We start from the raw sequence: 15,012 nt of genomic DNA, 5'->3' as shown, positions 1-15,012 counted from the left end.
TGTTCATTTCCAACTTTCAATACAGCAGAGTTCATACAGCAGTTACCAAAGAGAGACCTAACAAAGCCTTGACATTACACTTGTTTATATTTACGAAGTGTTCTGCTTCTTTTCTCTGAGGAAAGCTGAGCAAGGGCTTGTCAAGTCTAATAGAGATAACTGTTGCATAAAGAAAACAGGAAGACCAGCAATTCGGATTATATTTTCAGTGAGCCACATCTAAAAGGTTTTAGAAGTATACATAAAAAGGTTTTCACCTCCCATAAGAATATCCAATAACTAGGTATCTTTCAAGAATGTAAATATATTCATTGCATTTCCAACAGAAGAAACACATTGCTCAGATTCAGGATTCTTAGGGGCATCTGCCCCAGTACCATTGTTTTCATCAGTCCTATGAGGGAAAAGGCGGGAAAACTATGGAAACCTGAAAAGAAAGCTGAAATAAAGATTGTAGGCACAATTGCAGTTTGGTTTTGTCACCATTTTACTTAATGACCAAAGTTCCAGGCCCAATTGTGGTTGCTAAATGAGGATCACTTGTATATCAGAAGAGGAAATGCCAGAAGGTTATTGATTTTGTCTTCTATTTACCAATTCTCTTTATCCTTGAACCTGGTAAGTATACTGTCAACTGATATCCCTCAACTGGTACTGAGCACATCACATATCTAGGCCTCATAAATTAAAACCAATAAAATTGCACAGGTAATCTCTAAATCCAGAATTATAGAGGTGTAATTTTCTCCAGGACAGTAAGTTAAGCTTACTCCACAAAAGAATTATAAAACACAACAAGTAAACTGAGCTGCTACAGCAACAGAAGTACCACTTTGCATTGTCTGCCTGACCTCAGGCATCTTTCTCAAAATCTTCCCTGGGTGCTTCAATACAATGAAGACAACAGCTCATCTTGCATTCTCCTTCATCCCTAACAGAGCCCGGCACTGACGCAGGTAGACAAACACTGTCGATTCAGAGAAGCCTGGATAACCACCATAAATTAAGACTTTTAGGGTTTCATTCTGACACAATGAAAGAAAGAACAGGCTTACACCTTGAAGAAAAAGTTCATTCACTGGTCACCCAACTCATGTACGGCATAGATTCCTTCTGCAAAAGCTGCCTTTCCCTCTCAGTTCCTATATAATATCTTGACAGTAAAGATTAAAAAAGAGATCCAATACCCTTTTAACTGTAGTATGAGCAAACACAGCTATTTATGGCACACAAGCAAGACATCTGGATCATGCTGCTGAGCAGAAAGAAGGATGTCAGCCTGCTTTCTCAGATATTCAGTAGAAAATGCTCCTTGCTCTTTGCAGCAGAATGCGATAAAGAGCAGATTACCAAATGGTTGCCCATATGCTTCCTATGATTGTAGCCCTGGAGATATCTGTAGCCTATCACTCAATAAAGCAATATAAGTACAGCTCTATAGTCTTGTGACAGCGTTAAGAACCAAAGGGACCCATTGGGAACAGATATCAGAGAGCAAAGAATTCTCTCTCATATAACAACCAGGCCTCCTCTGCCCTTCAGGTCAGTCCTTATCGTATTTCAGAATGAGAAAGTAAGAATGTTACTAGTACAGTTCAAGAATAAGGTTGGACATAAAGTTATACTATAAAGTTAGCACATAACATTCTATGCTAGTAAAGAAATAAAGCAGGTCATCAACAGGATATGAAGAAGACAATGCCACCCCCAAAAAATAAAAATAAGAAGTCCCAGAAGAAACCAGCACAGCTGCATAAAGAACTCTCTCATAAACTGAAAGACAAAAAAGAAAGAAACAAGTATAAAAACTGGAAAGAGGAACATATAACTAAGATAGAATATATATATATATATATAATGCATATATAGTAAGTTGGTTGCTTGGCTAGCAGGCAGAAATGATAGATGATAGATGGATAACAGGCAGACAGGCAGATGAGAGAGATAATTTCAAAACCTTTTTTAAAAGTTCACATCTTTATTTTTCAGAACACATGATCACACTTCCAAACAAAGCACTGTTTTTTAAGCCATCCATTACCTGTATTTTCTAAGAAAGGCTAAGTGAGGCCCGGAGGCATTGTTCTAAATAAAAATGGTGCCAAAATTAATGCTTTGCTTTGTTTGGCAGCCAGTTGCCATCCCGTAAAACAAATAAATGAAATATTCTATTAAAAACTCAAGTAAAGCCAGGAGTAGAGCAATCGAAGCTCTATTACTAGTTGCATGAAAGGAGCCCCCAATTGGGCGTCCCAGCCAGGCAACAATGATGACACTAGCTAATCCTTTCGACCTGGAAGCATCTTCTGCCACAAGTACAAGCAATGACAGAAGAGATGTCATAGTTCCTTTTCTCCCACTTGACACAAATCACCAAGTTCAGTTTGTCTGCAACAGGGGTAAGGAGAAAGTTAATCCAGATTTACAGTTATATTTCTGCATGATCTATATTAGCTTGCAAAGGGCTCTTACTCCCTTAAGATAAATTCTTTACACTATTCATCTTTTATTATAAGACTCTATGACATATTATTTTATTTTTTGCTATGATCTAATTTGTATAAAATGCCTTTTTATTAACTGTTCCAACTCTTTGTTGGAGGTAAGAACATTTTAATAGGTTCTTTTGAATCCTCTCTGAATTAGTTTGAAGAAAAAAGACAATTCAAGAATAATTCACTGTCCTTCAGTATCTAAGCTAATAGGTTTGGTATTGGAAAAAGAATTCAAAGTAATGCGTGATGATACATTGTTGTTATGAGTTCTTAACAAAGAACATCTTTCAGAAAGATGCTTAGATTATGGAGAATTTAGTTAGATGTATTTGACAGTTACCTTGAAATACATTGTTAGTAAGACTTTATAATAATTTCTTAAGTCACAAATTGAACAGCTTGGAGAAAGCAAGAAGATTTTATAACATTTTCAACAATTTCATAATGGTCAGATAATTACTGTTTGTAGTTGCCTCTGATATGCAACCACTTTTGGATTTTCTGAATTTTTGCATATCTTTCATGATTTCGGGGAACCAGAATTCCTATGTATCTGTAATACTAAAAGTGAATCAAAAAGCTTCCAGTAATTAAAGATCAGTCTCACATTACTGTGGAATTGCCTTCTGTTCCTCAATGGTAAATTGCTTCAACACAGTAATTGTCATGCCCCTGGTAGAGTCTGATTCTGACTCTGAGGAAGAAGAGGAACACCCAACAGGGAGTGGGAGTGTGGCTCCAGAGGTGGTGGAGGAGGCTGGGGAAGGGCAGAGGCCAGTTGAGCAGTCAGAGGAGGCTCCAGGCCCATCCCCTATCCACCCTAGGTCATGCAGGGAGGAGAGGATCAGGGAAAAGCAAAGTCTACTCAAGAGGAGATTACCATGATCCTCCTCGTGGCTTGCAGGTGGGAGCTATGTATATAAGTTTGCAACTATGCAGTTAGAATTTGCAGGAGTCAATTTTAGTGTTCACCTTGAAAGAGGTTTATTTGTGCTGGCGTTCTTCCCATGGACTCTCCTGAATTATTTTCCTGGAGTTTATGATTAGTTATTTGGCTTGCTTCGGAACTCTCATTAATGCGGTTTGTTTTGGTTTTCTGTTTGCTTCACTAGTTACTTTTGTGATTTTAAACTGTGCCAAATAAAACAGTGAAGCTAAGTTGAAGGCCTTACTGGACTTTAATATATGTTTTGGGTTCTTTTGAGAGACTACGGGTCATCACAGTAATATTTGAACTCTTCCAGAACTCTTGCAATCCTGGAACATTTCTATAGAATTTAGGTCTAGATCTCTCCCATGGCTACTGCAAAACCCTTTCTTCTTCATTTATTTTCTTGTACTCTTCTTTATCTAGGATCATATTTTTACTTCATAAACCATATGTGCTTCAACATCAGGTGACAGACAGATGGCCTGATATTCTCCCACAGCATTCTTTGATACAAAACAGAATTCGTACTTCCTTTAAAGACGGTAAATCATCCTGCAAAGCTACCCCGAACCATGATATCACCCTTTTGATGCTTGATGGCCAATATGCGGTTCTTACTATGGAATGCAATGTTTAGCTTCTGCCAAACATAGTGATATACATTTTTGACTTATGGTCCCTAAAACAAAGAATAATCCAAGTACCTTTTGGAAAACTTGAGACAGGCTTTTGTCTATTGGCATTTTTATAAAAAAACTTTATATTGGTGGATTCATGAACACTGATTTAGCCAACCTGGGGGGCTTGCAGATCCCTAATATTGTTCTTTGTGACTTCTTGGATGGTTTTAATTTGCAAAAAATATAACACATGAATAGGCAAAAATTGTTCTTTGTATGCAGGGTGAAAATTTACAATTTTAATAGGCCAGCTGTATCAGAACATAAAGTAAGCAACAGAAGTCTAAAAAATAGGAAAATATTAGGCATAGATAAAATCACTTCAAATCTTAAAATCCCTAGGAGAAAGGGAATAAGAATTCTAACCAAAATCTGAAATCAAATATATGAAACAGATCACTTACCAAAAGAATTTAAGCACTCAACTTTTTCCCCCATTGTTAAATAAACAAGAATTATGAAATGGTCTGAAAACAGAATCATTAGTCTTATCAGTCAGACATCAAAAATTGTATTAGAACTCTTTTCTTAAGAAATTCAAGAAAAAAAAACAGAACAATGTGATAAGCTCTAATGTGGTTTTATTAAAGATAGTGGCACTAGTGAAAAATGCTCAGTCCCAAAAAATAATCAAAGAGATATTTGGAAAAACAAAAAAGACCTGTTTTCATGCTTTGTTAATTACTCAGAAGGCTTTGATTCTATAAAACCTGAAATATTGATCACAATCTTGAAGGGAATTGGAATGGATGACGAAAGGTATTAGAATGATAGTGAATCTATTATTGAGAGCAAATTTCTTTTAAGACTGAAGGAGCTTTTTCAAACATGTTTTCAATCAAAAAGAAAAATGCACTAGAATTATGTCCTTTCACCTCTCCTTTTTGTATTTGTACTGAAGAAATATTTGATGAACTAAACACTACATCAGGACCTTCAATACTTCTGGAATTAAAGATAGGTAGTATAAAAACAATTTAGGATATGTATCTAATTCTGTGCTTCTGACAGAAAAAGAACAAAACCTGAACCTTCTAATTGAAAAAAACAAAAAGAAGTGAAAAGTACAAGTTATATTGTAATAAAGAAAGAAACCAGGATGAATGTAGCTTTACAAAAAAAAGATCCTCAGAAATATAAAACATAGTCAATAATGCCCTTCTGTAGCAACAAAGGTATTTTGTCCAGCTATTTAGTTTCACGTGGAACAGAGAAAAATAAAGAGGAAAATATAAATTATTGGGAAAGTTTTTAAGACAGGAAGTATATTCTGACCTCAAGGAAAATGGATTTAAAATTTAAGAATAACCAAATACCATATTTGAAATATTGTGAGAAATAGGTTGTGATCAATACCATATTTGGTCATTTCTCCTTTAAACTGCAAAACATAGACACTACTAAAGGAGACTGAGAACAGGCTGACAACTTTTTTAAATACAGTTTTGAGGAAAATCTCTTCAAGTCACAAAAGATCAATCGTGAAATCCTAGAGATGGCACAAGAGGAAAAATAAGTCAGAAAGACCATCAAACTAACCAAAACTGAGAGAAGTGGGTCTTATACTCAGTTACGACCAGTGGTGGGATTAAAAATTTTTTACTACCGGTTTGGTGGGGGTGGCTTGGTGGGGATGGCAGCGGAAGGATATTGTAAAATCTCCAGTCAGAGGTGGTATTTGCCAGTTCTCCAAACTATTCAAAATTTCCACTGCCGGTTCTCCAGAACTGGTCAGAACCTGCTGAATACCACCTCTGGTTACAACTTTATACAAAGAACCTTGCTAGAAGGATCAGTAGATGAAGAAAGAATTAAGAAACAACAAATAGATACCTGGAATAGCAATACATATATACTGTAGATAGTCTTCATTTATCGATCTCTAGTTCAGTGACCAAACTTACGACAGCACTGAAAAATAAGACCTACAACTGGCCCTTCAAGTTGCAGGCATTGCAGCATTCCCCTTGGTCATCAGATCATTATTCTAGTGCTTGGCAACCAGCACACATTTAATGATGGTGGCAGTCACATGATCATTATTTGCAAGATTCAGTCAGCTTCTGACAAGCAAAATCAATGGGGAAACCTGCAAGAAGTCTCAAGTCACAATAACATGATACCATCCTTGGCAACCTATGGCAATTTGCTTGACTACTATAGCCAGAATTGACATAACCTGTCACAGTTTCATGATGTCACACATTACAAACAACACCACTTAGCAAAAGACTTCTCAGTCCTAATAGACAGTTGGTAAATGAGGACTATAGGTAGTCCACCATTACCAAGCACTTGTTCATTAAACAGAGTTCGACAACATCATTCCTTTGTTCACTTATTTATTTTCCAATAGCAATAGCACTTAGATTTATATACCACTTCGCAGTGCTTTACAACCCGCTCTAAGTGGTTTATAGAGTCAGCCTATTGCCCCCAGCAATCTGGGTCCTCATTTTACCGACCTCAGAAGGATAGAAGGCTGAGTCAACCTTCAGTTGGTCAGGATCAAACTCCTGGCAGCGGGCAGTTACCTAATCCCCATCAGCAATGCCCTTCTGCACTTTGCATAAAACAAACTGGGCAGTGTCTGTACAAAATAATACAGAAATGTATTTCTGAGATCAAGACTAGCAACAATTAATGACCAAAGAGAGAAATTATTCCAAACTAAGATAACATTCTATAACTGACTGTAACATAGCCATTCCAAAGGGAACAAAGAACTTCAAAACTAAAATTGAACGATGAAGTTGCCAGACTACAATATTTCAAAATGTCTAATTCTGTGGCTAATTTAGCCTACCAAAGCCAAGATGTTGCCTTTCTTACAAGCAATATAGTCGTTAACCTGAATAAAAGGTTGTTTATTGTATTATAATGTTAAAGGTAATTTTACTTTTAAAGGGTTTTCTCTGTGTTTGGAGAAGACACAGAAGGGATCAAAGATTGAAATTAACTATCTAAAGTTATGTTTGTTGAAATGAATTATTTACTAAAAGCTATGAAATCCTAACTGGTGATTGTAAACCAACATAACCTTCCAAATACCTACTAGGATGTTTGAGACCCAATGAAACAAAACACATAGAGTATCACATTAAATATTAGGATAGAAGGAAATTCAGAATTTCAGCATTTTGAACCTACTCCTTGATTTCAATACTGCAGACTTGATTAGATACCATAATTTAGAATACATTAGCAGTTCAGTCATGTTGTAGAAACCTTAAAAGGGATTTCTTCCTCACTTCAGTTTTACTTAATGGAAAAGGCAGTATTAACAAGCTGCAATAGCAAGATCTTTATCAGGAGGGAGATTGAAAAAGAGAAGGAGGGAGGGAAGGAGATAGAAAAGAAACTTAACTACATTCTCTAAGGTAAATTTAGATAAAAGAGTTTTCTCATTATTAGCAGGAAATGTCAGATTTGGTTCATAAAAACCAGAAAAAATGTCCTTCTGTAATAGCAAGACACTTGTTATTACATACAGAATTATCCTTTTTGCACATCTGCCAAGAAATCTTGGTACATTTCCTGAAACACTATTATTTTTTGTTAAAAAAATGTATAGACCTTTAAACAGCTATATATATTTGTTCTATATGAACCTGTACCTACTGAATTAATAGCCAATACCAACAAAGTACAAATAATTGTCAGGGTACAGTGGCAATTGAGGCCTGGATTCACATTGCTAGGAGAAATGGTCATAAACCGTGACATCACATGAGTGTATTCCTTAACGATAGCAATCGATAGCAATGCAAGACCTAGTGGCTTTGGGTCTGGGGTTCATTGGTTCAGGGAGAATTCCCACCTTTAGTCTTGGATGGGGTGGCACTACCCCAAACAGACCCTGTGCATAATCTGGGGGTTCTCCTGGACTCACGACTCTGTTCGAAGAGCAGGTGGTGGTCATGGCCAGGAGGGCCTTTGCACAACTGCAGGTTGTGTACCAGTTATGCCCTTTCCTGGATCAGAGGTCCCTACTCACAGTCACTCATGCCCTGGTCACTTCCCGTCTTGATTATTGCAATGTGCTCTATATGGGGCTGCCCTTGAAGAGCATCCGGAAGCTCCAGTTGGTGCATGGTTTTATGCAGACCCCGGTGTGCACATTTATCATCTCTCCTGCAGGAGCAGCGTTGGCTGACAATTTGCTTCTAGGTGCAATTCAAGGTGTTGGTTGTCACCTTTAAAGCCCTTCATGGTTTAAATCCAGGTTATCTGAGGAAACATCTCTTGCCAGTGACATCTACCTGACCCATTAGAGCAAGGAGGCAGGAAATGCTGCGGATCCCACCCCTGAGGGAGATACATCTGGTGAGACCTAGAAGAAGGGCCTTGTCTGTGGTGGCTCCATCTCTCTGGAACATCATTCCCCCAGAGTTTAGAATGGCCCCCTCATTAATACTATTCCGAAAGGCACTGAAGACCTGGTTTTGCCAGCGGGCCTGGGGAACTCAGAGAGGGATGAAACCCATCAAATGGCTAGTGTGACCCACTGTCGTCGGGGTGGGGAGAGTTGGTTTTTGGTTTGGTTTGGGGTTTTTTTCCCAAATTTTGTTCTATTGTACTTTACTAATTTATTTGATTATTTTTGTTAGTTCTTATTGTTTTTATTTTTATTTTTTGTTTTAAATATGATTTTACATTGTGTAAGCTGCCTTGAGTCACCATGGGCAAATAGGCGACAATATAAATCAAATCAAATCAAATAGTAGTAATATTATTTATCTTTCTTATCTTCTTTACGCCTTTATTTTACTTCTTTATTGTTATGATTATCATTATTCTGTTAATTTTACATGTACTTTGAGAACTTCTGCACCGGAGACAAATTCCTTGTGTGTCTAATCACACTTGACCAAATTAAGTATTTGGTTCAATTCAATTCAATTACAGCCAGTCACAATTGTCCTCATAACTTCAAGACATGTGGGTGGTTAAGCAGGAAGAGGCAGGGATCCCAGGTAAGCAGTGTGGGGTGGGGTGAGGGAGGCCATGGCCAATGCAGGCTGCATGTACTGTAAATAAGGCCTGGGGAGACCAACAGCAGCTGTGGGTAGGATGGGAGGTGTACTATGGATGAGACATAAAGTGGCTTATTGGAATGGCTTGCAACCTTCTCTGCGGCTTCCCTATTGAGTTTGCTTTTGGGAACCCAGAAGGGAAGGTCACTAATGGCAATCACATCATGGCTTCCTGGAACATAATTGCATGCCAGGCATCCAAGCATTTGAATCATATTCACATGGCCACAGAGATATTCCAATGTCCAGAACTTTGAGGATCAGGCATACGTCCATTTTTTCAGCTCTGTCATAATTTTGAATGGTCACTGAATGAATGGATATAAGTTGAGGACTATCTGTGACTATCAATTTGCACCTCTGTAAAAGATATTCATGAAAATAACTGCCCCTCTCTGCCTAATTAAAGTCCATCCTTCCAACTAGGAGCTTTAGAAAACATTTTCAAGATAAGGACAACCTTTTTACAGTTATATCTATGTTCTAGCTCTTTGCTAAAAATTAAGGGAATAGACCACTGCTCAAAAAACCAATTCAAAATCTCCAAAGTAAGAATTCCCTTAAACTACTTTTTAAAATTTTTGGATTTAAAATAGAAAAAAACATCTACTAGAAAGAAAATGAGAAAAGAAACTGAATTCTCTCATTTTCATAACCACAAAAAATACAGAATATAAGCATTAAAATTGTCCAATATCCTAAGACTGGCATGGTTAAAAAAAAATCTGTAAATGCAATGCCATTTGTCCTTGCCCATTCTAGATTTCCCTGTTTACTGTCCTCCCATTGTGAGACAAAGTACATGGCAGATGGGAAAACAGAATGATTTTGGCTTCTTGACATCTAGCAAGGACACAGAGACAAAAAGACAGAGAAGGTATTGATATGGTGAAGGATAATAATGATGTCCAGATATTGTGAATTCCAAATGTTTAAGCTTAAAATGTTTTCAGTACACTCAGAACACACTGCAAATAAGATCACAACATGTTTCAATATTGAAATAAGTTTCCTGAAATTTTAAACTTTTTGCATCTCTTGGCAAGGCCCAGGAAAAAAGATCATATCCGTTCTAGCCCTTCACACCTGATCTTCCTTCCTTCTGTGTCTTTTTCTCTTTCTCTGGTCTTCCTTCAACCTTCTCATGTTTTTCCCCTGAGACCTTTATAAACAAAATTTAGGAGAAAATCAAGTTGTTTAGGGTTATAAAAGCCAGAAATATCTCACTCCTGTTCCAATTGGATAAAGTAAAAGCAAAAATCTGGAATGGTAAGGGGAATGTTTTCACAATAGACAGGAAGTGAGGAAAACAGATTCAGACTCATAGTCATGATGGTACCACTCAAGTGCTGGACTCTTCCTATAATAATTGTGATTTAGATTACACGCAGTGAGGCATCAAAGGAACAAAGCACCCAAAAGACATTGTTCCATCTCCTATTTTCCCCAAATTCACCACAGCTTTCTGAGAAGAAAGCTGGATCAAAAAGACTACACCTTACCTGGTACCAGTGTTTCATTCAGGGCAGGCCAAGAGTAATTCCCAGCATACCAAAAAGAACTACAAATTGGTCTTGAAGAACCAGATTTCGAGAGCTACTCACCAACCATGGAATGAGGAGGTCAGTGAAGTATACAAATGCTGCTCCCAGAATGAAGCCAACAGCTACAGGGAGGAAGGCAAAGGCTCCAAACTTCCCAGAGTCCTCCGCTAGCTCAATAGCAGGTTCAAGAAGGGACCAGAAAGAAGCAGCCAGCATAACCTAAACAACGGAAGACAGTAGGCTGTTCAAGTCACAATTAAAACAACTTTATGCTCAATTCCCTGAGAACCCAAAGAAAGAAAGTTGATGTTAATATCTATTTCCATTCACCAAACAGAGAGGCAGGAACCAGTGTGGATTTATATACAACATATTTAAAAGTTAAGCAGAGTCTAAATATTTCAAATTAAAAGTTGGCAACTTATCACCCAGGAATCACAACTAGACACAAGAACATTTTTTTTCCAATCGCCATCACTCTGCTAAATAAATAACTAGACACAAGAACATTTTTTTTCCAATTGCCATTACTCTGCTAAACAAATAATCCCCTCAACACTGTTCAATTATTACAAAGTCTGCACTATTACTACTGTTAATCTTCTCATCACTCCTTATCACCCATCCCCTCCCACTTATGACTGTATGACTGTAACTTTGTCACTTATATCCTTACAATTTATATTGACTGTTTCCTAGTATGATTTGATTGCTTATTGTACCCTATGACTATCATTAAATGTTGTACCTTATGATTCTCAACTCTTGACAAATGTATCTTTTCTTTTATGTATACTGAGAATATTTACATCAATAAAAATTCCTTGTGTGTCCAATCACACTTGGCAAATAAAGTATTCTATTCTGTTCTGTTCTGTTCTATTCTATTCTATCATAGAACCACAGGGCTGGGAGAGGCCATTCAGCCTAAGCTCATATTTAGTTATTTCATATTCAGTATATGTGGCTTCCATAGAAAATCTGAAAGCTCTTTACCAAATGGTCATTTTATTATGGAATATAAAAGGCTTGTTTCAACCACTGTTTTTTCATTATGACTCTGACCAGTGCAATTTGAGCAGTGCAATTTAAGCAGATCAGTGAATGATTTTTCAGCTATCTCTTGAGAATGCACAGAAGCTTTGGCAATTTTCAGTCCAACTATTATTCCTGCTTAATTCCTATATTTTATCACAAGATGTTGTTTTCACCAACTCAATTTTTCCTTACCAGCAATGCAGCAGGTGTTTTCTAAAAGCACACCTGGGCTAAATCTTAATATATCACGATAATGATTGTTAGGATATGAAGAACAATTAGCTATTTTTATTCCTGTCTTCAGAGAATGCCAGTTTATCAATTTCTTCAATTATCTTAAATTTTCATGATCACTGTTTGGCTACATGAAATAATTATCAATTTTTTAAAATCCATCCCAGATCCCCTCCCCACAAGAGTTTTAATGAGGTATTTTAATTGACTGGGTTTTCCCCCCACTAGTTCACATTTGCTGCTGGTCATCTTCCTCTCATTTCTTTCCCTTTTCCCTTCATTAGATCCTTCTCCAGAGAGCCAGTCTTCTAATTTGACCCTTGTCATTTGTGCCTCAAATGAGAACTCTGAATTGACTTGTTCAGTGATCTATCAATTTGTTTTCATGGCTGTCCACAATATTCTCAAGAGTCTTTTCTAACACCAAAATTCAAAAGTATTAATTGTCTTTTTATCCTACTTAAGTCCAACTTTCCCTTCCATACAGCGTTACAGGGAATACTGTAGTTTCACAATTCTGATATTTTTAGGTGTAGATGCATCCTAGTATTTAATATCTTTCCCAAGGCTTTTGTGGCTGTTCTGTCAAGTGTTAATTTATGACTGGGATGGGATGGAATAGCAGAGCAGGGAAGGGAAGGGAACGGGAGGAGGGGGAGGGGAAGGAAGGGAAGGGAAGGGCTGCGCTTTATCTGGCTAAGTATGATTAGACACACAAGGAATTTGTCTCCAATGCAGAAGCTCTCAGTGTATGTGCAAATAATAACTGTAATAATGATACCAATAAGAGGGAGTAGTAGAGGAGATGAGAAGGATAATACTACTACTACTACAGCCATACAATATGAGTGAAAATACTTAGACATAATGCAGTACGGAAGGACTAGGTATTCAGCAGAGTGACGGCACGAGGGGAAAAACTGTCCGCATGTCTAGTTATTTTGACATATAATGCTCAAGGTGAGGAGTTGAAAGAGTTTATATCCAAGATGTGAGGGGTCTGTAATTATATTCTCAGCCCCGCTTCTGACCCACACTATATACTGGTCTTCTATGGAAGGCAGGTTGGTTGCAATTGTTTTTTCTGCAGTCCTAACTATTGGTTGGAGTCTGTACCTGTCCTGTTTAGTTTTTATACCAAACCAGATAATTATAGAAGTATAAATGACAGTTTCAGTAATTCCTATGTAGAACTGTATCAACAGCTCCTGGGGCAGTCTGAACTTTTTAAGTCGATGCAGGAAGAACATTCTTTGTTGTGCCTTTTGATAATGACTCTAATGTTGGGTGTCCATTTCAAATCCTGGGAGATTATAGAACCCCAAAACTTGAAGGATTCTGAATATTGTGCTCTAGGATATAGTAGAATAAAGAAGGGTTCCTTCTAAAATCCACTTCGATCTCTACAGTTTTAAGCATGTTCAGCTCCAAGATTGTTCCAGATTTCTTAACTGGTTGTTCCTTTATGTCTGATGATTGGTCCTGAAAGAAAGAAGCAGTCTACTACTTTGATATCTCCACTGTCAGTTCTAAAACTGGTTGTCATACCTGCTGCCACTGATTTAATTTAGTCCCACTTTTCACTGTGCTCCTTCACTTTTATTACTAGAGCTTGCAGAATCTTTGCATTTTGGCTAGCAGGGCAGTGCCATTAACATAGCACAGATTATTGATGTTTCTTCCTCCAATTTTAAAAATGTACATATTCTATCTGTACTGTGGCTTCCTGGCCTGCATGTAAATTTCTCATGAGGGCAATGAGATGTTCTGGGATTCCCATGTTTCTGAGTACAATCCACAGCTTGATGTGATCAACAAAATCCTAAGCATTCCTATAATCAATGAAGCAGATCTTGACTTCTTTTGGGTATTTTTGACTTTTGTAATTATCAGGGTACATCAGCCAACCTCTGCCTTCCCACACTCTCCATCTAGCCTTTTCCTAATCCAGCTGAACAGTAGGTGTCAAAGTAATTTAAAATAGCATGATTTTTTTACATCAAAGAGGTTACAATAGGTTTTCCAGAGTTCTAAATATACATATTTCCTCAAATGACACCAGCATAATATTCAGATGAAGTGTTTATTTGTTTCTATGAGAACACTTTATGGATTAAGCTCAACTCTTAAGAAACTTTTTTCCCCTGAGTGGAATTGGCAGTCAGAAGTGCAGCAACTAGCATAAAAAATCTGGCAGACTTATTCCATTGAGCAGTAATAACATCAAAATAACTTTTACAGATCAGACATTGGGAACTACACCAATAGTCTACTTGTAACAAGAATAGTTTTAAGTTGCCTATGCTGATAAAAAGAATAGCCAACCGCGCTCTCCTTTAAAGAAATAATTTTTAAAGGAATCAAGTGCTTTAAGTCTTTTCTGCCCTTAACCACTTAATTTCAAATTGTCCCAGACTCTCTACAACATGCCTTTTTTACTCACTGTGTAGTAAACACTGGAAGACCGATATTAAATATAAACTAGTCTCTCTCTCTCTCTCTCTCTTTGGCCATTTGCCTAAACCACTCATCTTCAGCTCATGATTTAAGATCCAGAACTAGGGACACCAGAAACCCTATCAAATTTTTCCCTACATCCATTTGTTCTTTAGAAAATGGGGGAAATGACTTGGTGAGCATTGGAAGGCAAAACAATAAGATGCAAATAAAATAAAATGAGAATCCTAAATGACCCTTGACGTTAAAGACCTGAGAACAGTAAAGTTTAGTAATCTAGCAGGCCTGGGTCATTTTTAATGCTCTGATCAAAGATTAAAGTATATCAATCAAGCCTACTCCAGGGCCAGGATCAAATTAATTAAACTTACTTTTTGTAAGGAAACCATGAACAAAGGATCAAGTCTATTGGAAAATACAATCCATCATAACCTGAATCAAGTGAAGCCCAAAGTAGCTTAGCTGTGATAGAAAAGTTTAGAGCCTAATTTTTTTTAGAGAATTCATACTGAGTTTCTCTCTATTCAACAGAAATATGCACAACTATGTAAGCAAGAGTTGCCATGAAAATCAAAGTAATGCAAGGGCTTGTGGACA

General features: G+C 37.2%; 1 protein-coding gene across 5 annotated transcripts in view; it reads right to left on the bottom strand.

Annotated features, from left to right (window-relative positions):
• Positions 1 to 15,012, bottom strand: part of SLC39A11 (solute carrier family 39 member 11) — a 327,162-nt gene that overhangs the window by 281,605 nt on the left and 30,545 nt on the right. For 4 of the 5 annotated variants that reach the window (XM_087925014.1, XM_087925016.1, XM_026701720.2 and 1 more), the window contains exon 4: positions 10,747 to 10,905. The exons of the other annotated variant lie outside the window; for it this stretch is intronic. In XM_087925014.1, coding sequence (XP_087781140.1) covers positions 10,747 to 10,905 — 159 coding nt within the window. The remainder of the gene's footprint in view (positions 1 to 10,746; positions 10,906 to 15,012) is intronic. 5 annotated transcript variants of the gene reach the window in all.

Source organism: Pseudonaja textilis, chromosome 2, assembly GCF_049901715.1.
Source record: "Pseudonaja textilis isolate UNSWEBS1 chromosome 2, rPseTex1.2, whole genome shotgun sequence".
Lineage (NCBI taxonomy): Eukaryota > Metazoa > Chordata > Lepidosauria > Squamata > Elapidae > Pseudonaja > Pseudonaja textilis.
This window is presented reverse-complemented; position numbering and strand designations above follow the sequence as displayed.